We start from the raw sequence: 22020 nt of genomic DNA on the forward strand, positions 1-22020 counted from the left end.
CAGGGAAACAAATGCAGTAACATATAATGCACATGTCAAATTTAGAAAGTTTCTTTCCTCAAACTAGAAAACTCATCCTTACATGAACAAACTATTCACTATCCATCTATTAAGATTGGACTCCATACAAGGACACATTGGTGAACTTTTATAATTTGAAATTTAAGATAATTTACTCTACAATATGTATCACTCTTAAATGCTCTGGCTGATCTGTTCAGGACAAGAAAACTCATGCTAATTAACAAATGGCTTTGAAGAACTTTCACAGTACAGCATGCTCCATACAAAAGGGACTCTGGTCACTAAGCAGCAAACACAAGATGCTTCGAGATCTTCCTAGCCTCCATTTACACACTAATTAAAAATAAAAACAAAACATTTGGCAAATTGCTCAGTGTAGCTCCTAATCATCCTTTTTCCTATTGGAGAATTTCATACAAGTGTAAGTTTTGCTCAAACCCACTCTTCATCTCTCCCCTCCAGCAAGTTCTCTTTCCCTCCTACCCATTTTTTTTCCCAACTTCATGAGCTTTTTTTCAAAACCTACAGAGTCAGGAGCTAGAGATGGCTCAGTGGTTAGGAGCACCAGCTGCTCTTGCAGAGGACCCTGGTTTGATTCTCAGTACCCACTTAGTGACTCACAGTTGCATGACATCCAACTCCCTCTTCTCGTTCCATGGACACTGTGCATATGGTGCATAATGCAAGCAAACACCCATACACATAAAATAATAAAAAAAATGTTTTATAAAAGCCAAAATCCCATTTGGTGTGCCTGCATGTGCATGGATGTAGGATTATCCATCGAAGTGTGGCAGTGTCTCAGGAACTATGCAGTCTCTGCAGAAAACTCATTCTTCCTCCCCAGTAGCCGTCAATTGCCAATAACTCCTCATCTGAGTCTTCATAAACTCCCTCCCCAATGTGTGTTGGGATTTTGGCTGGCTTGATCTTGTACAGGTCTTGTGCAACAAGTCACAGCCCCTGTGGGTTCACATGTGCAACAGCACTATTTTGCTATCAATGTCTTTACCTGGGGCTCTTACAGTCCTTCTGCCCTTTTCCCTTGTGAGATTACTGAACCTCGTGGGGAAGAAATACGAGATGGCCTATCCATCATCTGTAAATTTATGGTGTACAGCACGACGCTATTTGTTACGTTTTATACTTGATTCACATTTATACAAATGAGCAAGCTGCAGTGGGGTACTCAAAGCAAACTGCTTGTGGTTTTTTCTCCCCACCTGTTTATTATGCTTTTTTTTCCCAAAATTAGTTAGTTTTTTTTTTTTAATTACAAAGAGCACACTGTGGCAATGGTAGCATATCTGATTCCAGAACACACTGTGTAACCCCTTTGTGAACACTGGAGAATTTACTTTGGGTTCTTCCATATACAACCGCTATCTGGGAGCTGAAAACACGCTCTAGTTTCTGGACCCGTGGCACACTGTTGGGCAGATTGTGTATAAGGAAAAACAAAGCAGTGCCTGCTGGCTATGCAATGTGGCATCCTGGTCACACAGTGTGGCTGAGGAGACACAGAAGTACTTCATTAGGTTATCATTCTGTTACAGGCAACAATTTACACATTATTTCCAAAAGATTACAAAGAAATATTATTCTCTTGGAATAGGGACATTATAAAGACAAATAATTCTGTTTATTCCCCTAGCTTAGTTAACAGTTCTGTCAGTGTTATTACGTCTACATTCAGATCACACTTCTTACTAAAGCAAAATTTTGAAATACATATTTATAAGGTTTTACTGTCTTTAAAATTAAATGTTCCACTCAGTGATTATCTTTTTTCACACACATTTATACATAAATGCTGCCACACATAATGCTATCTATAAATGAATGTTGAGGAATCAGTCCTCCAAGGCACAGCAAACAGAAGCATCTTCCCAGTGTTTCCAGGTTCTTATAATTATCAAAGAAAGAATACAAGACAAAATAAGGAACTGAGGACAAGGATTTCTTGTAATACAGAAGGACACAGATGAGTGTAGGAATCTGAGAGGGATGGGTAGCATGGGATTTGAGACAATGTATTGCAGGCAGGGAAATTATTCATGAGTTAAGGCAACTAAAGAATTCCAGAAATGGATCAAGATTTTCCCTGAATAGGGTTAACTCTGTCTCTTTTATCTCTAAGTGAAGCTTCTGAATATGTCCTTGAACACAATGGACAATATGAACAGAAGTTTTTAATGCTAATGATATAAAAATGCCATTACCAGGAAGTAAAGGGCCAGTTGCAGTGGTCCCAGTAGGCCGTGTCAGTCTGCCAGTTTCTTGCATCTGTACTGAGGTCACATGATGTCCTCCATAACACAGCTCTGGGGTTGTATACACCTCTCTCCACCATGCACATTGCCTCTTGTTTTGCCAACCTCAGTTAACATCTTCATAATTTCTCCAGTTTCAGTCAGACATCAGTCAATCACTAGATGTGGTTCCCAGTAGGATTCTCTGGATATATCCTGGTCAAGATAGAGCTCTACCATCCACATGAAACAAGGATATTAAGTCTTTAAATTTCTTGAGATTTTATTTTTATTTCATGTGTATGGATGTTTTCCTTATTGTGCCTATAAACCACATGTATGGAGAGGCCAAAAGTGAAATTACAGACCATTATGAGGTACAGTGTAGGTGTTAGAATTGAACTGTGTCCTCTGGAAAAATAGTCAGTGCTCTTAATTGCTGACCTAATTCTGCAGCTCCAGTGATATTCTTTTTAAACTTACCTTTTAAAACAGCAGACATGAGATTACACAGTCATGTTTTGCCAAAATCACTGAACCCACTCATGGTAAAATACATAAGGAGTTTATTGTATCAGCTGTCTTCTAATAGACTGATATTTTAATAATTTAATCAAAATAAAAACTGCAAATTTTCAGTACTACAAAACTGAACTAAGACAGCACAGCTACATATTTTGCCATATAATCAATTATGCTAAGAAATAATTATAAAAATAGGTAAAAATTTAATGAAAATATTCTTTTTATTGTAGCTTAGGAATTCTTGCTCATGTCAACAGACTGTCGGACATCTGCCACTGCTTCAGGCACACGGACAGTCATATTGTCCATAGCCTTGGTCAGACAAACTTGACAGCCCAGCCGTGACCTGCAAGATGAGAGAGACTCTGATTAATACTGGATACACAGCATTCAGCCTGTAGTTGTTTGGGATATTTTTAGACTTTCTTGCTTAAAGCAAATGGAGAGCTTGCTAATCTTTTAAGTTTTCATTCGGCCAAAGCAGACACCACCATCCATGTCGTCTACCTCGTGTCATGCCCTCTAAAGGGCAGCAGCAGGTCAGCATCACACAACCTGCTAGGCCAAAGCTTCACGAGGCTCTAGTGTGTCAGCCAATGGACTCACCAAAACTTGTTTAGTGGGGTTATTGACAGACAGAGAAACAACCAGAAAGCGTGAAGGCACACTATAACAACTGACTTAGCAAGCTAAGGAAACAACTCTTCGGCTCCCAGATAAATACAATCATAGACTAAGGCAAGCACCTCTAATCCCACCACTTGGGAGATGAAGGCAGAACGGGAGTCCTCAGCTATCCTCAGCCACACAGCAAGTGAAAATGGACCCAGCTAGGATATGAGCTCCTGCCTCAACCAGTGACTACAACCACCTTTAAGACAAAGATCAAATTCCAACCATCAAGGCTATTTCTCCCTTATTTTTAACATCTCTGAAATCAATGTCTATCATAAAGCCTTTGACCTCTTAAAGTCACTGCTACAGTGTAAGGAGGCAGCTGTGTCAAAGTTGTAACACATACATGGGTGTCTCCAAGTGCGCGAGTATCTTGACTCCAAAGATGTTACATTTTCTAACCCTCTCAAAGGAAGTCCAAAAGGATTATAAACTGAAATTACCAGCAATAGAGGAACAGAGCAGATGCACACCTGTAATCTGCTATGGAAAGAAAGACCATCACTCCATTGTCTTTTTTCTTTCACAGATTGCTATGAATCATGCTTCCCTTGGATGTTTTGTTTTCAACAAATAGCTACACATATATGGATATGCATAAATAACTTTTCAAATGCACACAATATAGTAAGGGAAAAGAGAATATAGTGCACATTTTAATCAGCAGCACTTTTCTCTTAGAAATACAAAAAAGTTACGTGTTAAGGCAGGTTGGTGGCATATGCCTGTCATCTCAGTTACTTAGGAGGCTGAGATAAGAAGACTGCAGGTTGAAGGCCAGCCTGGGCTAAGGAGTAAGTTAAATTCCAGCTTGGATGTAAATTTGATCCAGTCTTAAAATAAAAATATAAATATCAGGCTGGGAATAGAGCTCCATGTGAAGTGCTTGCCTAGCATGTGCAAGGCTCTAGGCTCAATTCCTAATACTGAACAAAAGGTTAATCTTACAACCAGTCTTTGACAAAGCACGTTATGAAAGCATTGGCTTCATTAATGCATTCATCAAACATTTACAGAATGCATCGTGGTAAATGTTCTACTACTAATTGTCAATGGGTGAACTACTGAATGTCAGTGATTATTCTAATTGTCAATGGGTGAGCTACTGTATCGTAGCAGGTATACATGGGAAAAAAGTCAATATTTTCTTATTAACATCTGTTACATGTTGGGCACAGGAGTAGTATTCATAGGAAAGCACAAGATTCAGAGCCAAGCAGGCCAATGGTTCAAAATCAGAAGTAACAGAACTTTTAACGGCAACTTTTGTTATTTCCTAGCCTGACCACCACGATGGAGACTAAAGGCTTGCTCATTGGGCTGCTGACAAGACTAAGTGCCAATGTCAACAGTATGGAGTGAACTTTCAATCAGACACATGAGATGAGACAACTCACTGACAATTAGCATGTGAGACTGTGACAAATGACACACAAACAGAAAAACTAAAACCCCTCTGAGGAGACACCCACACTTCTGGCTGGGACAGATGGATCTAGAACAGACTTTGAAAGATGGGTAAGACTGAACATTTATAAGAGCAAAATAACTTAAAAAAAAAAAAAGAGCAAAATAACTTGAGAAGAGCATTTGAGGTCAAGGCAACAGACACAGAGGCTCAAAGAAACATCTGAGCTAAGTGAGGTAAGTGCTTTGGTTCTGCTGACAAGACAAGCAATGGACTAGGGTGCTGCTCCATGACAGACATGCCTCAAGTCCAAAAGTCCCAAATTCAGTCTCCAGCACCTTCTTTGAGAAAGAGAAAATTTACATGGAGAATTGTAGTTTAAAAGTATCCAGGGTAACACATAAGTGTAGAAATAGTGAGGCACCACTGGGGAGTCCTAGAATGAGAAAGCCAGGTTAACCATAGGGAGTTTTGATGATAGGAGAAAAAAACAACCCATCTCCCATCAGTAGTTCTTTGCAGAACTAGAAATAGCCTTGACAATACTCAACTATGCACTGAGCTCTATCTGCAAGAGAAAAAAAAAAGGCAATCCAGACAGACTTTATAAACTTGGAAGGCCTTAGTGAGATAGTTGGATACTGCACACGAGCATATGGTGAGTGAGACAAGGCTACACATAAGGAACTATTAATACACAAAGTGGAGCACCTGTCAGTGAGGCACAGCAGAGCACCGCAGGTACAGGGATAGGAGAACAGGCACACATGAGGACAGTGAGCAGCTCTGGTCAGAGAAATTGACACAATGAGCTTTCGTGTAAAAAGGTATGGAGTTCTTGGTTTCCCCTCCCAAGGTATCGGTCTCACCTCCATAAGACAAAAGTGAGGCTAGGGACAGCCGTGGTGAAGGCTATCTGATCACACCGTGAACCCTGAGATCGTGTTATTTACTGGGAAACCTGTTTCTAGTTGTGGTGTGGGTCAGCACTAGGACACACCTTTAATCCAGGAGCCTTCTGTTTATTGTAAACAGGATTAAATAAAGTCAACAACCATAGGTCAAGATGCAGAGCAAGCAACCAATTGACAGGGAGTGAACATAGGAAATAACCATACAGAGTAAGAGGAAGTCAGGAGGATAGACAGAGAGACACACAGGAAGTCGAAGGAAGAGACACTCAGTCTGAAGGGTTTTTAGACAGTATGGAAGAGAGCTTTTTCTTTTGGGATAGCTGTGGAAGAAGGTCAGGTGGGTGCTTTCTCTGCCTCTCTGAGATAACAGGCTTTCACCTCAGCACTGGCTGGCTCCCGCTAGTAAAATCAAACATTTGAGATTTTGTTAAAAACAACATTGGCACCAAACATGGGGGCCGTTTGTAAGCATTTTTTTCCTATGTCTGCCCCAGTTCCTGAATAATGATACAGAGTATTTATTTATGAATTAATGTCTAGGCCTTAAGCTAGGCTTGTTCCCCAACTAGCTCATAATTCAATTAATCCATTTATACTATTCTATGGCTACCTCTCCTCAGAATGAAAAATAGGGAGATGAACTATAAAAGGAAGAAAGTGAAATTAATAAACTATTACTGTAAGTTATTAAAATTTATCCTTACCATAGAAAAAAGAATTCTTGTAAGCTAATAAAGTTTTTTAAAAATTATTCATTAAGGTAGCAAAATATAGTTAAACAAAACCCACTCTCAGTAAGTAATAAGCCTCCTTAATTATGCCTTGAAACAGTAAATCAAGGAGATGTCTTCCTTGAGTGTGAGACTGGATAATTAAAAAATAGTATCACTAATGCTACCTGCTATCATGGAGCGCACAGTGTTAGAGAGACTCTACCTACTAATTAACACGCTCTGATTAAGTTCTTAATGCACATTTAGAAAAAGAACTAGTCACCTTAACATAATTACTACTGTATATTAAGTTTCTTTGAAAACTCAATTCTCTCAAACAGGCAAAAATCTCCACTATAACTTTTTTGTTCAATTATCAAATTTGTCCTTCAAGAATACTATAAAAAGCATTTAATTCCTTCCTATTAAATTGTGATAAATATTAATTTCTGGCATAAATGGATGATAAAAGATATATTATGATTTAAAAATTATATTACTACCACTTAATTCTTTGACTTGTAAAAGGGAAGTTTCATGGAGGCCAAGTGTGGACAGTGAAAGAGAAATCCATTCAGACTTTATGACTTGTTCTGTATGCATAAGGACACGTCTACTCATGGGTACAATCTTAGACCCAAAGGAGAATCAATGCAGACTTTTCCAGGTTGCTGGTAACAGTGAAGCAGCCTTAAACCTTAGGTCAGGCTTTGTGCCTTATGTCTGTAATCTCAGCACGCACGAGTGTGAGGCTACCCTGACGAATAGTTATAATCCTGTCCTTCAAACAACAAACCAACAACATCTACTCACCTGTTTGTTAGTCCAAAAGCCAGGTCAAGCATGTCGTTCTCTTCATCAGTAATGGCATCTAACTTCTCATATATATGGTCCTCAAAGATAAGATGACAGGTAGAGCAAGCCAAAGTCCCCTCACACGCACCTGAAAAAGCAGCAGAGGTGAGCATGCCGTCCACGGCAGCAGGGCCCACCTGGCTGACGTAAAACGTGTCTGAGTTTTAGAATCAGCTACAGTGCTAAAAGGGGCTGGAATATCGAAAAATCATGAGTGCGGAACAGGTCCCCCCATCCTCACACACTGTCTGAAGTCACTCACAGTACCTCACAAAGGTTCTGAACAGATACTCCACAAAGGGAACTAACAAAATCTGCTGAGAAACAGCCTCAGGGTTCATTTGGAAATCTCACAAAGAAACTCAAACATGTAAGTCAGGGCTTCCCAAACGTTTCCATTCATGACCCACTTCCAAGTGAGAAATTTCTATGTGACCACAGGTACACAGGCAAATAAAATAGGTACAGGAATCAAGAGCACAATTTTAACAAAGCACAAAGAAAGTTTATTTTAAACCAATTATTTGATATACATACACAAATATATGTGTACACACACACACACACACACACACACACACACACACACACAGAGTTATTCACAAGATCTCTAAGAATTTTACTAGCCAGACAGGACAGCCTAGAGTATACAACACAGTAGTAAAAACAAGGAGACCCATTTCAACAAGGTAGAAAGAAAACTCCATAGCATGCACCAGAACACATATAACCACACAGAGAGAGAGACACACAGAGAGGGGAGGGGAGGGGAGAGGAGATGAGGGGAGGGGAGGGGAAGGGAGGGGAGGGGAGGGGAGACGAGACGAGACCTTAGTTTCTATTAAAGCCATTTCAAAGCAGTGATAGCGTCAGGAGGGCCCAAGTGATGAAGCTCAGGAGCCTTGAGCTTTGGAAGTGCATTCTCTGCCTACAGTACCCTCTTCTGCTACTGTGTCAGGGTAAAGCCTCTTTATGTTTCATGCTTCCATTATCTTAACCGTAACTAATACCAAGCTCACCCAGGAGTTACAAGGATCATGGGTAAAAACAAATTATATGTATTGGCAGCATACCTGGTAAGTTGCAATAATTACTATTTGGAAATGGTGAGAAATCTTGAGCTGCTGGGGGGAAACTATCAGTGTTTTCATTCAGCACTAGACCCTGCATGCGACAGTACTAACCTGATTGGCAAGATGTACCCATTGTAACAGTGGCATGACTGTCGCGTCATGGGGTAACCAACAACTTTCTGACTGGATTTTAAGCTGGCTTCATAGAAGGGATTTCATGCCTGGTACTATAAATTTGGTCAAAAGCTCATGACAAGAGAGATCCCAGGCTCTGGGAATTTATTGCTAGTTTACTTATTGGTTAAGCTGTTGAACTGCTTTCTAAATACTCATTGATTTGTGTTGCTCTCAACTCTGGAGGAAGCAGCTTGATTTTGCAGTAGGTTAATGCACAGACTTATAATTGATCTAAGTGACAAAATAAGTAAAGATAAGGCTCAGGGAGCATTATGGAAGAGGGCCTGAAGTAGTGAGAAGCACTGGCTGATGAGCAGGAAAGCTGTGAATGGTGACATCCGGACATGGCATAGCTGTTGCATACATAGCAGCTGTGACTGCCTGCACAGGATCAAGCCAATCACAATCCCAGCATAGACACAGGCGTTTCCTTGGCAAAGGAACTACAGGCAGTCGATGGTTACTGAGGGAGAGAGAATCACTCTCTTGAGGACATGACAACACTGGTAGGCTGGCCATACCCCAACTGCTGGCCCTACACTCACACATATTAGCAGCACTAATTGGTGTCTAGAGGTTAATAACCAAAAAGGAGGTCAAGTTTAGAGGACGACAGGGCAGCGAACACTAAAGGAAGCTGGAGGGAAGTAATGGCAAGTGGGGATAATGAAGGTACACTGTATAGATATATGAAATTTCCACTTCCACTTACGAAATTTGAGTGTTGCTAATAGGATGTTTCCTGTATGAAAGTCTTGAATTAAGGTCATTTTGTCCACTTTTGATTCTGATAAGATAAAGTGGGCCACCCACCTTACCCCTTTCCTAACCAAAACCTAGAATACAGCTATGTTGGAAGTTACATATTGAAAATATGAAGTTATGTATGAGTATTGTTCGATGATCTAGCACATCAGAAATACAACGGTAAGGCATAACAAATAGAAACACAGACATCCATAAACATTATTAGGACCTCTTACCTTGAACAGTCATCAAACAGGCATGCAGAATACAGAAGAAAGGTTGAAAGGATAAGCTAGATCAATTTAATCACAGATGTGTAACTGCCCCCAAGTGGCGGAATACTGAAACACACAGTACTGAGAAGCTCATCTGTTAACAGGTACTAGATACAAGATTATTGTGCATTCTATTGCTTCCCAAGTTTACAACTGTCCATTTGATTCACCTACTGTCTCACTCCCTTATACACGGTAAGTTATAAATTGAGAGTGACCGTATCGCTCACCAGAGTTCAAGCGAAGAAGAACACAGGAGTGAATAAATGCATCACAGAAATGTGGTAAACACATATGAAAGCATGGTCTGAGGTAGACCAGACAATGACAGACGATCACAGACTGGGTGCTACAGGCAATCCAAATTTATAGTGGGTTGGGAGTACAGAGAGACACCCCACTAGGGACTGGGTGGTTAGGCAAAGGAGGACTTCTTTTGTTACGTGAAGCCAGTACCCTCTACCCCAGAATCCAGCCATTCCTTCCACAGCACTTATCACCAGCTACTATGTGTTCTCCTCTGTGTCCTGGTACGAATACAGACACTTGACGGACACAGAACAGTAAGTACACATTTGTGGGATGAGAGAGAAGATGGTACCTCCAGAGGGAAAAGTGCACATGAAGTCTTGAAGGTGGTGATTTGGTGTGAGTTCAAGCTTCTAGGAGGTCAGCATTGCTACACTAGGGAGAACAAAGCGTTGGGGCAGAGGGGAAAGGAGAGGGGAGCATAACATGTGTAGCCTCTTAGACCAATGAGGAATACGGATTTAATCTTAATGCAATGGCAAGTCCTTTGTGGTTTTACTCAGAGAACTGATACAGCTGACGTCAATCACCCCAGTTCCAGGGCTCAGACTGGAAGTGGGTTCACAGGTCCAGTGGCTTCGCAGAGTCAAGTGATAAATATAATGGAGCCAAAAGGCGCTTCTGGAGGCTTAAGTGAGAGGAGGTGCTGATGGGCTGGCTGCACAAGGACAACAATGCCGCTCAGGTTTCAGCCTGCAGTAGCTAGATAGTGTGCATTACAAATACAGGACATGCTGAGGAAAGACTGCTGTGGGGAAGGGCGAAGGCTGTTTTAAGAACATGATGCTTACCAGCAACATGGCTCAGCAGGTAAGGACAACTGCTGCCAAGCTTCTCCGATGACTTGAGATTCACGCTCACAATGTGCACGGTAAAAAAGAACTAACATAACCTCTCCAGCCCTCCACATGCAAGTGTGGGCCCATATGCACACACAATTATACACATGTGGTGGAGGAGAGAAGTACATGTTTAAAAAATCAATAATTGAGTTTTAAATACCTTTGGGGTTTCCAGAAAGAAACAAAGTAAGGAGTTGAATCTACAAGTTCAAGCTCAGAGGAGAGAATGAATCAAAGATATAAAGTTAATCTCCATCAGCAACTAGGAAGGGCTTATGGTCACAGAATGGAAGAGAGTACATGGGAAGATACTGCAGACTGTGGACTCGGTCAGCCACTCGGGGAGCTCAGCAGGCGGTACTGGTTTGGAGGATGCCATGGAAACCTTTAGGAGGTACAGCCTTGCTGAAGAAGCATGTCACTGGGTCAGGCTTGGATCTGTAGCCCCACCACTTCCAGTTCCCTGTCTCCTTCACATCTGTGGTTGAAAATGTGATCTGTTATCTTCCAGACAAGACCACCTGCTGCCAGGTCGCCCTCATCACTATGGACTTTCTATGTGGAACCATATGCAAACCAAGATAAACTCCCTCTTCTCTAAGTCACTTCTGGTCAAGGGAGCTTTATCACAACAGAAAAGGTCCTGATACACTTAGATTAACTCATTTGATCTTTGCAGCAACCATATGGAGTAAATACTAATATTAGCTCCATTCTATTGGAGCGAGGACAAGATACAAAGTTAGGGACCTAACCCAAAGTCACAGACTGAGTGACAGAGTGCAAAAACAAGCTAGGCAGAAAACCATACTCAACCACACTAAAAGGGGGTTGGGAAAAACTTTGACTCACAATATGAAGTTAATTTTACACCAACACTTTATAACATAAATATGTCACAGTAAAATTCCTGTAAACGATGTTGTGTTTTTTAATTGATTGACCTCTCTAAGATGCTAGTTTGAAGCCAACAGACTGGAGCTGGAGCTGGAATACAGAGCGCTTGCCTTGCACACATGATGCTTTAGGTTTACTCTCCAGCATGACCGAAACCAGACACGGTGGCTCATGCACTCAGAGATGAAGAAAGAAGATCAGGAGTACAAGGCCAGCCTCAGATACATAATTTCAAGGCCAGCAGGGATACAGTAGTTCAGGTATTTTATCATAGCAATAGAAAAATAACAAACACAATAGAAGGACTTTTGTAACAAAACCACTCCCTTCTGGTATTTAATTCTTTTTTTTTTTTTTTGAGCTGGGGACCGAACCCAGGGCTTTGCGCTTCCTAGGTAAGCGCTCTACCACTGAGCTAAATCCCCAGCCCCTGGTATTTAATTCTTAACTCTTCTAGAATTGTCTTATGCGACTACAGCCTCATAGTCTATGATTGTATATCGGTTTTCTGTTGATGAGCAGTTGTTTTTGCTACTCTTTTCTATTAGAAACATCTCTGTAGTAAATTGCCCAAGACAAGAGAGTCTCTTCCCAAAAGTGAAATTGAATCTACAGAGAAAATGACAAAAATAGTCCTGTCTGGTTACAGCTTTCATCTAACTTAGGAACATTTGGGGATGGAAAAACAGTTGCTTTTGCATGTTCTCAGGGTGTGTTAACAGCCCCTACATATAGATGTTGGTCTAGAACATGCCAAAGAATACTGTCATACAGTTTTTTAACCTGGCCTAGTTCCAGGAAAGACAGAGCTAGAAAGAAACCCTGTTCAAAAAACAAAGAAAGTGTCTAATAAATCTATCACCTGGGCCTCCTTATTAATAATTTATGTTGAAGGATTTTTGCTTGTTTTTCCAAATAAGGGCCTTATATTGCTCTTTATGTATCCTGAATGCCTTTTTCTGTGCATACTGCAGATACCACAATGTGAAAATTTGGGGTTCAGGAACTTGCCCTGCCCCAGCTTTGCTGAGTTGCTGCTCACTGGTGGTCAGTGCTGCTATTTGCTTTCCAGTCAGTGTTCTAGACAAATCCTCTAAAGCTCGCATTCCTCAGTACACGAATATGGCCAGGTAAATGACTGGCCAGAAGCTTACACGTCTGGTGCCAAGGGGATCAGGTAACTAGGTGAATCCTTCAACAACCAAGCAATTTGTGTCTTAGTTCACTCCTGCTTGTAAAAGACCTCAAGGTCAACCAGAGATGTGAGAGTAGAAGTAGAGTCTCTGGGTCTCCCAGATCCAGAGCCACTCAAAGACTGCTATGGGCATCTCACTCTGCCAGTATTCCCTCCATTGTGTAGCTGGCCCTTGTTCTCCACAGCTGGTACCCCAAACCAACAAAGCTGATCATTTTATGTGAACTCTCTATAGACAAAGATCCACCAGCAACCTGCAGGATCAAGGAATCCCTAGACAGAGCTTTTCTAGGAGACTGCAAGCCAGGAAAACAGTGACCATATTCTGGGAATGGGACATCTCTGAGCACTCGAGACCCATACTGCCTTCCACAGTCACACAGAGACAGTTTTCACCAACACTAGAAATTATAGGGCTGCTGCTTTCCAAGGACTCTGCAGATCTGTGGGGTGAGAATAACCCAAACTAAAATGCCACAAACACTACTGTTCTTGCCAAACTTAGCACTTGACGAGCCCTTCACTGCTGTATCCTGAACAACACAGTGAGGACAGAACTGTTACTATTCTCCAGAGCATAAAAATGGACATAAAGAAGTTCCAGTGGCATGCCCCAGGTCTCAGGTGACAATGTTGGTTTGAGAATCAAAATTTGTCTGATCCCAGAGTCCGGTCTCAGTTACTGTTCAGCACACTAGCAACCACTGTGAACGAATACTTTAGCAAAACTTAATTAAAGTGCAGTTTAGCTGGGCTTGGTAGGACATGCCTATGGCCCCAGCACTCAGGAAACAGCTTTTTAGAATTTACTACTTAAGGAGAGGGGCGTTGCTTCTAAGAAGAAAAACTGTAACAAGCATTAACATGGAGGCAGATTTACATAATGAGAAGTGAAGAAGAAAAGAACTAGCAACAGTTCTTAAAGTGGGAGGTGAACTCTGCCCTGAAGCACCATAGTCAGGCTTTAATCCCAGCACTTGAGAGGTAGGGGCAATTGATTCAATGAGTTCAAAACCAGTGAGGACATCCAGGGCTATGTAGAAAGACTCCATCTTAAACCCTCCCCAAATAAAAAATAAATAAAATAAAAAGATTTAGTTCTTTATATAAAAAAGCATCTACTTGATTTAAAATAAACTTATAACTTATTACCAGTAAATGTCTGGTTTGTGTAACTATAAACTGTACACCCAAGGCTGTATAAAATGTCTTGAACAAAAAGGAATCACAAGTGGAAAGATGTAAGGAGCCTTGCTCTAGACTGGTGCTTTTCAAACCTAGCATGGGAGGTATTTTCCAAATCATGGGAGCTGGGTTGGGGATTTGGCTCAGTGGTAGAGCGCTTGCCTAGCAAGCACAAAGCCCTGGGTTCGGTCCCCAGCTCCAAAAAAAAAAAAAAAAAATCATGGGAGCGGCTTGTTACACACTGCTAGGCTGGCAAAAGAGCTCACTCGTCTGGTAAAGGCGCTTGCCACTAAACCTAAGAAACCAAGTTTGGTCCTCAAGACCCATATGGTAGAAAATAGGAAAGAACTGAGTCCACCAAGCTGTCTTCTGACCTTCACACGTGACATGGTACAAGCAAGCCCACACATAAAAATATGCACATGTATGTGCATGCACAAACAAAATAATAAATAAGTAAAAAAAAATATTCTGGCTAGACTTCCTGAGACAAAAATCTGTATTTCCCAGGTGACAAAGATGGCAACAAGCCAAAGAACCCTCAGAAAAGAAGCATTAGGCACAGCCAGTGTGCAACAGGGAAGGGTAGGAATACAGGCTTTGTACATGTGATTTAACAATATGGTCAGGAGCAAGATCGAACACTTTCTACATAGTATTGATTTTTAGAACACATTACCTGTTCTGAGAAGATTCGACAGCATTTAAAATTAAATCATAACGACTCACAGCTGCTCTGCGCTATGGTGTTTACTCACTACTTGTCGCCTGACCTCTCACCTGCTCAGGCTTGCAGCGTCAGGTAAACAGCGGGCCGTGGGCCACAACAGACCTCTGAGCCAAGTGGCTGTTTAATTCCTTTCCAGATGTAAACACAGTGTCTGTCACTCCATTATTCATCTGGGTTGTTTTAGTGTATATGTGAGTGCCATATGTGTGCAAGTGTGGAAAAGACAGGAGAGGGTGTAGGATCGCTGCAGCCAGAATCAGAGGCAAAAAGCCAACTGACCTAAGTGCAGGGAACAGAACTCTGGAGGAGCAGTATGTGGTTTTAATCATGGAGCCATCTCTCCAGCCTCTACTCTAATAATCTACAAATAAAAAAAGAAGTAACATGTACTAAATTATATTCCCTAGAATGCCATAGTTTAAAATCAAAAAACAAGAACAAAACCTGTAACTTATTCAGAAGGTTACCTGGATGTTTCAGGAACACTTACCAAATCCATCGATATCTAGGTTATTCTCAATCACAACATCTAGCAGAGAGTCACCAACTTTCCCCTTGGTCGTTAGCGTTTCACCATCTCGGTTCTTGAAGTGGACTGTTACCTTATCTTCTGAGCTGGAGAAGGAAGCAGCATTTCAGAATTTTTAGTAATTTCAAACTATAACTTAAGGGCTAGGGAGATAGTTCAGCAGACAAAGGCTCTTGCCACAAAAGCCTGGCCACCTAAGTTGGATCCCTGGAAGTCATGTAAAGGGAGAAGAGTGCCAACTCCAAGAAGTGGTCATCTGAGCTCTACGTATGTGCCATGGGTGCCCACATACACATCATTAGTAGACTCACATAACAGTATCAACTGAAAGAGAAAATTAAATCACTGCCTAACCTGCAAAGCCGAATGAATAAACATACACTTACATACGTGTAGAAGAAGATGGCACCGACTGAGGGTCTATCCATCTACCCACCTAGAGGACAAGTTCTATCACCTTAAACAGATGCAAACTACCTTCCTGACCCAGTAACCTGGTGGGGGCATAGAGTCTGTCTCCCACAGGTCACAGATGTCTAGAAACACCCAGCAATCATTACTACCTAGAAATCTGAAAGCAACAGCAATTCTGGTTGGTCTCCATGCCAGGGATTACACATTACACTCTATTTGGCTTTCATAAGCTCTTAGAAAACAATGTGTCTTTGACCATGGCCCTAAGAGACAAGTTCAAGGTTGCTTGTGGTCAGCTTTATAAAAAGCAAGTCATTCTGTTAGCCACAGGGTCACTACTGTGCAGGTGTCTGCTCAGTGAGACTCTGACCCCAAGGAGCAGCTTGTGAACTCTTCTGAGTCTTTGAACACTTCATTTTTAGTCCACATGGTATATTCAAAATTCAACAGAACAGAACTCTGGAAAGACGCACACCTCTGCACGTGTTCTTACCGCTAGCTATCATCTAGCTAAACCTAAATTGCTTTCCTTTCTACCAAACTGCATTATGATGTGGGAAACGGACCTAGTATCTGAGGCTTCCCCACCCCACCCATTACCAAGACTTAGAAGATACAGACTTACAGTAAGTAATTGTAATTTTGCCACTACCAATAGATGGCAATACCCACCCCTCCCCCGGCTCCCCCATAACTCCCATCTCAATAAAAGCCAACTTCACTGGAATGAAAACCCAGAAGTAAGTGATTCCAGGGTTACAAATACCTTCCAGAAGTGCAAATCCAATCATTACATCTCACAAATAAGTCAGATGACCGCTCCTCCCGCCCCCGCGTGGATAATGCTGTTAGTATGGTGCTGGATAAAAGGATCCCTGCTGATCAGAAAGGCCAATAGAAATGTATCTTAAAATTCGGTGAAAATTTTCATCACGCTGTACAATGCATGAATTTTAAATTCTAATACTTTTAAAAGTAAAATGATATAAAAATTTGTGTGTGTGCCTTCAATAAAGGATCTATGCCACAGACTCCTTTTAATTGGTGGTGGGAGAGGCCTTTAAAAACGTGTGCTTTTACTTGCCTAGCACCACCAGCTGTCTCAGGATTCCCACAACTGTCAGAAAACAGGAAGAATTTTCCTGCATGGCTCCGGAGACCGAGTCAGGGTCAGGGAAAAGCTCTTCTTTGCCTTAGTCCCAGCCCAGGCTCTGTAAAGCAAGTGTCTTCACACTTGAGAATCTGTAATGATAAACTGTCCCACAGCTACTTTCTTTTTCCAGGGTAAAACTGAGAATGACAATAGCCCTCAAGGCTGAGAGTCTAAAACCACAAATTAAATTTAAAAAGAATTGAAGAGGCAAGGATTTGAGCCAGCTGGACTATGGAGAGAGAAAGAGAGAGAGAGAGAGAGAGAGAGAGAGAGAGAGAGAGAGAGAGAGAGAGAGAGAGAGAGATTGCACGCATGCATACTTGTTTGGCATTTACAACTTGAAAAACCAGATGGGAATGTCCCCAACCCATATGGCAATATGACTCGGAAAGCTAAGATGTGGACAGATGCCTGGAAACTAAGCTACAGTCAATAGGATGTTTATGGGATTACTCAAAGCCAGGGGCTCAAGAATTGCTGTTCTAGAACACACAAGAGCTAAACTCACAGCAAAAGAATTTCAAATCACTTTAACATCAGCCTCTTGTCAAGACAATTATCTCACAGTTTGACAATGTACAAAATGTCTAAACCATGGTAGAGCTCAAACACGGATCTGTAAGTTTTATTTAAAGCCCAAGTTCTTTTGCTGCTAGGAACCTGAACTGCTACTTGTTGGGGGTAATGTATTCAATGCTAAATCCTGGCCCCCAAGATCTGGTTTCAGGCCAATGAGCACATTCCCATGCACACCAAATGATGTTATATAAACGTTGTTTGCCAATCTTCTCTGCCTGGTTAAATAAAAGTGGCAATAGCCAATTACTGGGGAGAATAGGAGCAGGCAGGGTTTTGGTTACTGGGCTGGGGGTCTCAGGAAAGAGGGAAGAGAATGGGAGAAGAGAAGGAAGACAAGAGGCCAACGTGAGCGGAGATGGACTATGAGCACATGGCCAGGAGAAGGGTCCTGAGGTCAGGCTGATGGAGCAAAAAAGGAGCCCAAGCAAAACTCAAAGAGCAAGTAACATGGGGAGCACAGCTGGAAACTAGCCAGTCTCGAGTATAGAAAAACAGATTGGGGATAATCGTACAGAAATTCTGCTAAGCTGGTTAAATAAATCCATGGGATTCAGTCTGGATTACTGGGGGGCTGGCCAGGTCACATTAAGAACTATAGAGTTAATGACACAACAGCTACTATGTACCAAAGCAGTGACTTCACTCTCAGAGCAAAAACCCCTCTCACAGGGGCCATGGCAGGTATCTTGCATTTAGATATTTACATTATGATTCATAATAGTAGCAACGTATGAAGTAACAAAATAATTCTGTGGATGGGGTCACCACAATACGAAGGACTACACTGAAGGGTTGCAGCATTAGGAAGATTGGCAAGCACTGTATTAAAGGTACACAGCTCTAGTTAACAAATCTAAGATTAGTAATTGATTCACTAAGGATAAGGAAGGAAGTACAATAAGACTGGAAAGCTAATTCTTTAAGTGAAAGAGCAGAGAACCTAAGAGCCAGAAAACACAGCTTCCAGTTCTGCCTCTAAGGGCACTTTTACAGAGGTGGCCATGGAAACCAGGTAAACTGAGCAGTGAGCCTACTGATTAAAGCATTGTTTTGTTTGTTTGTTTCAGAGAACCCTACTTATCCCAGGCTAAGTTCCAACACTCCAATAGCCAAGGATGGCCCTGAACTTCTGATTCTCCTGCCTCCATCTCCCAAGTGCTGGAATTACAAGTGTATGTCACCACACCCAATGTATGTGGTGTCAGCGATCAAATAGGGCTTCACACATACTACACAAGCACTCTACCATCTGAGCTACATCCTTAGGACAAACTTTTTAACTTAACAAACTGAGAGAAACAGTTAAAAACAGAGAAAGTCTATGGAAATACTTTATTCCTTAAAACACGGTATACACGTATTTGACTAGCATTAACTTTCGTCTACTCTCAATGACCAACTGGTCAAATGTACAGCCCTCCCCACCCCACCCCAGCCTCTGCCATGTATACACAGCCCTTTCTAAGAACTAGGGAAGATTCCAAGTCGTGCAATAAACGTAATTCTTCTAAACCTTACTCACCAAACAGACGGTCTCAACCCCAGCACACACATTAACCTAGCCACAGTCCTATAGGTCACCCCAGTCTTAATGCAGAAAAGCAGTGCTTCTCAACTTTCCTAATGCTGTGACCCTTTAATACAGTTCCTTGTGTTGTTGTGAGCCCCCAACCATAAAACTATTTTCAGTGCTACTTCATAACTACAATTTTGCTACTGATATGAACTGTAAATATCTGTGTTTTCTGGTGGTCTTAGGCCACCTCTGTGAAAGGATTATTTATCCCATAAAGGGGTCTCAACCCTCAGGATGAGAATCACTGTGGTATGGCAGCTGTTACTCTTTCACTGCATAACCTGGGGCACTAGCAAGGGAAAAGGGGCAGCCTGTGGCTCCTTCTTCCCTCATCACCCTTGTTCTCCGAAATGACTCAGGAAATAGGAACTAGAGAGCTGCCAGCTGCAGCACATCCCCTGCCTGACGTGCAAGAGACCCTGGTTCCATCCACAGCAACACAAGAGGAAAGACTGTCACCTGCTATGCAGCACAAAACCTACTCAAGGTCTAAGCCTGGTTTTGTCAGCTACTTAATATGAAAACTTTAGGCCCACTTACCTCTACTTCTCAGGATTGTCTTAATAGTGAACGCTCTTTATCAAATTACTACAAAATATCAAGTATTGTATCAGGGCATTTGGAGACAACAGCTTTTCAATAAGTCTCACTTATTGAGAACTTATATCAACGTGGAACTTAGAACTCGGCTCCTAGTATTGCTGGCCAACACAACTGTGCCCTTAACAAGAATGCCCTGCACCAGCAATGCCAAGCGCAGTAGGCACTCACCATGTGCTAAACACCTGGAATGTGGCTAGCATGACTACAAGACAGAACCTTAAATACTTTTTAGCTTCCATTATCGCAATGTTCAATAACCATGTGTGTCTGGGAGCTGCTGTGTTAACAGCAACGGTCTGGATAATGGGAGCTGGAAAACTTATTTGAAGCTCTGTGTCAAGAAGCAAAGCATCCAAAACCTAATGACAAATCGTGGGAACCAATCTGCAAAAGCATGTGTATCCCCTTACATCACACTGCTTATGTCAATGTATGTCACAGCTTAAATCCAGAAAGCACCTGCCATAGAAATTAAGGCACCCATAGGTGAATAGTTGGAGAGGCCAGGAGAAATAGGACTGAATGGCCCTAACAATTTCCCTCTCACTCCATGCAAAATATCTGTACGTATGTACAAACACATGTACAGACATTCTGATTTCCTGCTAGGCTCTGCTCTGGAGTCAAATCTGTTGAACATTCTGCAGACTGATACACCAGACACAGACGTTTGTGGTTGTGAAGAGATGATTGCCACAGATCTAGAGACAGCCAAAGTTACTGTGGATCTTAAGGCCTTTAATGGCCATGTATCACCAGACAGGTCATGCTTACCAGGTAAAGAAGTTTGGAATGTGTTATTCTACCATCGGCTTCCAATACAAACGCTATATATGTAAGTCAGCTTTAAAACCCTGCTATCCACTTGATGTCCCATCAGTATATTTGCCAAGTACATTGATTTGTGACTTTCTTTGGGGCTGTGACTACAAAAGTTGAGCTAAGTTCTTCCACAGAGTAACATACAATCCAGAGAAACCTTAATCTGTGTTCCCAGATGAAAATTACTCATGTTTCACTTTGAAGAAACTCTCATCGTCCCTTCGAAGCAACAGATGTGTTTTGCATTGACACCGACATTATATGATTCTCACCTTGTCCCTACACTGAGAAACCTGTAAGTAAATTTTATTTTTAGTAAACCTAAGGGGACCGTGCCTTTGAGAACAAATATTCCCAATATCAATCTTCCACCTACGGTGGTGGCGGGGATCTCTCACTCTCTCAACATTTGCCACAGAATTCTCTACACTATGACCTCCAGAACTGTTGCTAAGAGACAGTTGCCTACTGAGCCCTCACTTTCAATCAGGTGCATGTCCAACGTTACCTGCACGGAGTCATTTATCCCCTTAAATCATCCTCTAAGGGCTACACTGTGATCCTAGGTCAACAGGGAGTGAAGTTAAGCCAGTGCGGGTATAAACCTTACCCTACCATTCCTACTAGGCAGGTGCTACTAAACCCTTCCTAGCTGATGTCAGCACAAAGGGCCAGCAAAAGCTACCACAACCGCGAGGTCGACAAGGACAACCCACCGAGAAGCCCCGAAGCCAGCACCCCACACCGCCCGAGCCAGGCCCGGAACGCTAGCGTCACGGGAAGAGCTCTCCGGCTCGGGGCCAGCAACCGGGAGGCAAGGCGGAAGGGAGCCGCAGGCGGAAACGCAGGCCGCCGGACGCCGGGAGCTGCGCCTCACCTACTCCGCGCGCGCGCAGACACGCTCAGTGGCCGGCCAGGTCCGGCCTCTGCAAGCGTGTGGGGGCTCGGGGTCCACTGAGGGACGGCAGGTCCCGCACGGGTCCCGCAGACCAGCAGCCGACGGCAGTCCAGACCACGAAAAGCGACGGAGGCGCAGGCAGCGCGCAGGAGTCGGGCGCCCGGAGCGGCCGCCATAACCCTGTCGGAAGGTTCCGGGTCCCGCGGGGTCCTGCGCAGTGCCAAGGGTCCCCTGGGTCCCGCGTGTCCCGCTGCGAGAGGGCTACACGACCCCGAGCACCCTGCGTGTCCTATAACCCGCGGCCGCGCCCCGCCCCGCCGCGGCCACGCCTTCGTGGGGCGGGGCCGAGCACGCTTTCAGGGATCTGGTTAAGAGTTCACCTTGAACTTTTTCTACAGTCAGCTCTGCGTTCTGGAGCAGTTACTTATCGAGGACTGACCTAAAGGCCATCAGGTTAACTTTTGCCTTTTGCCATAGACCCTCAAAACAAATCATCGCAGTTTCCAACACTTTAGAGTACAAGTTACAGCAAAAGGGACCTAGGTTTTCCCTACACAGGACAGCTGAGAGCTATAAAAAGTTTTAAAATGCCAATAGACCTTTTTTTTTTAATGAAGGGAGGCATAGGTAAAAGTGTAAACCATATCATA

General features: G+C 42.6%; 1 protein-coding gene and 1 long non-coding RNA gene across 2 annotated transcripts in view; both read right to left on the reverse strand.

Annotated features, from left to right (window-relative positions):
* LOC148004131 (uncharacterized) overlaps positions 1-22020 on the reverse strand; it is an 876089-nt gene that overhangs the window by 146164 nt on the left and 707905 nt on the right. The gene's annotated exons all lie outside the window — the stretch shown is intronic.
* Positions 2827-21610, reverse strand: Fdx1 (ferredoxin 1). Its single transcript, NM_017126.2, is given in 4 exon segments — positions 2827-3147; positions 7325-7454; positions 15287-15411; positions 21350-21610. Coding segments are annotated over 4 exon segments (567 nt in total). The 5' UTR covers positions 21547-21610; the 3' UTR covers positions 2827-3032.

This window comes from Rattus norvegicus, chromosome 8 (assembly GCF_021556685.1).
Source record: "Rattus norvegicus strain SHRSP/BbbUtx chromosome 8, alternate assembly SHRSP_T2T, whole genome shotgun sequence".
Taxonomy (NCBI): Eukaryota; Metazoa; Chordata; class Mammalia; order Rodentia; family Muridae; genus Rattus; species Rattus norvegicus.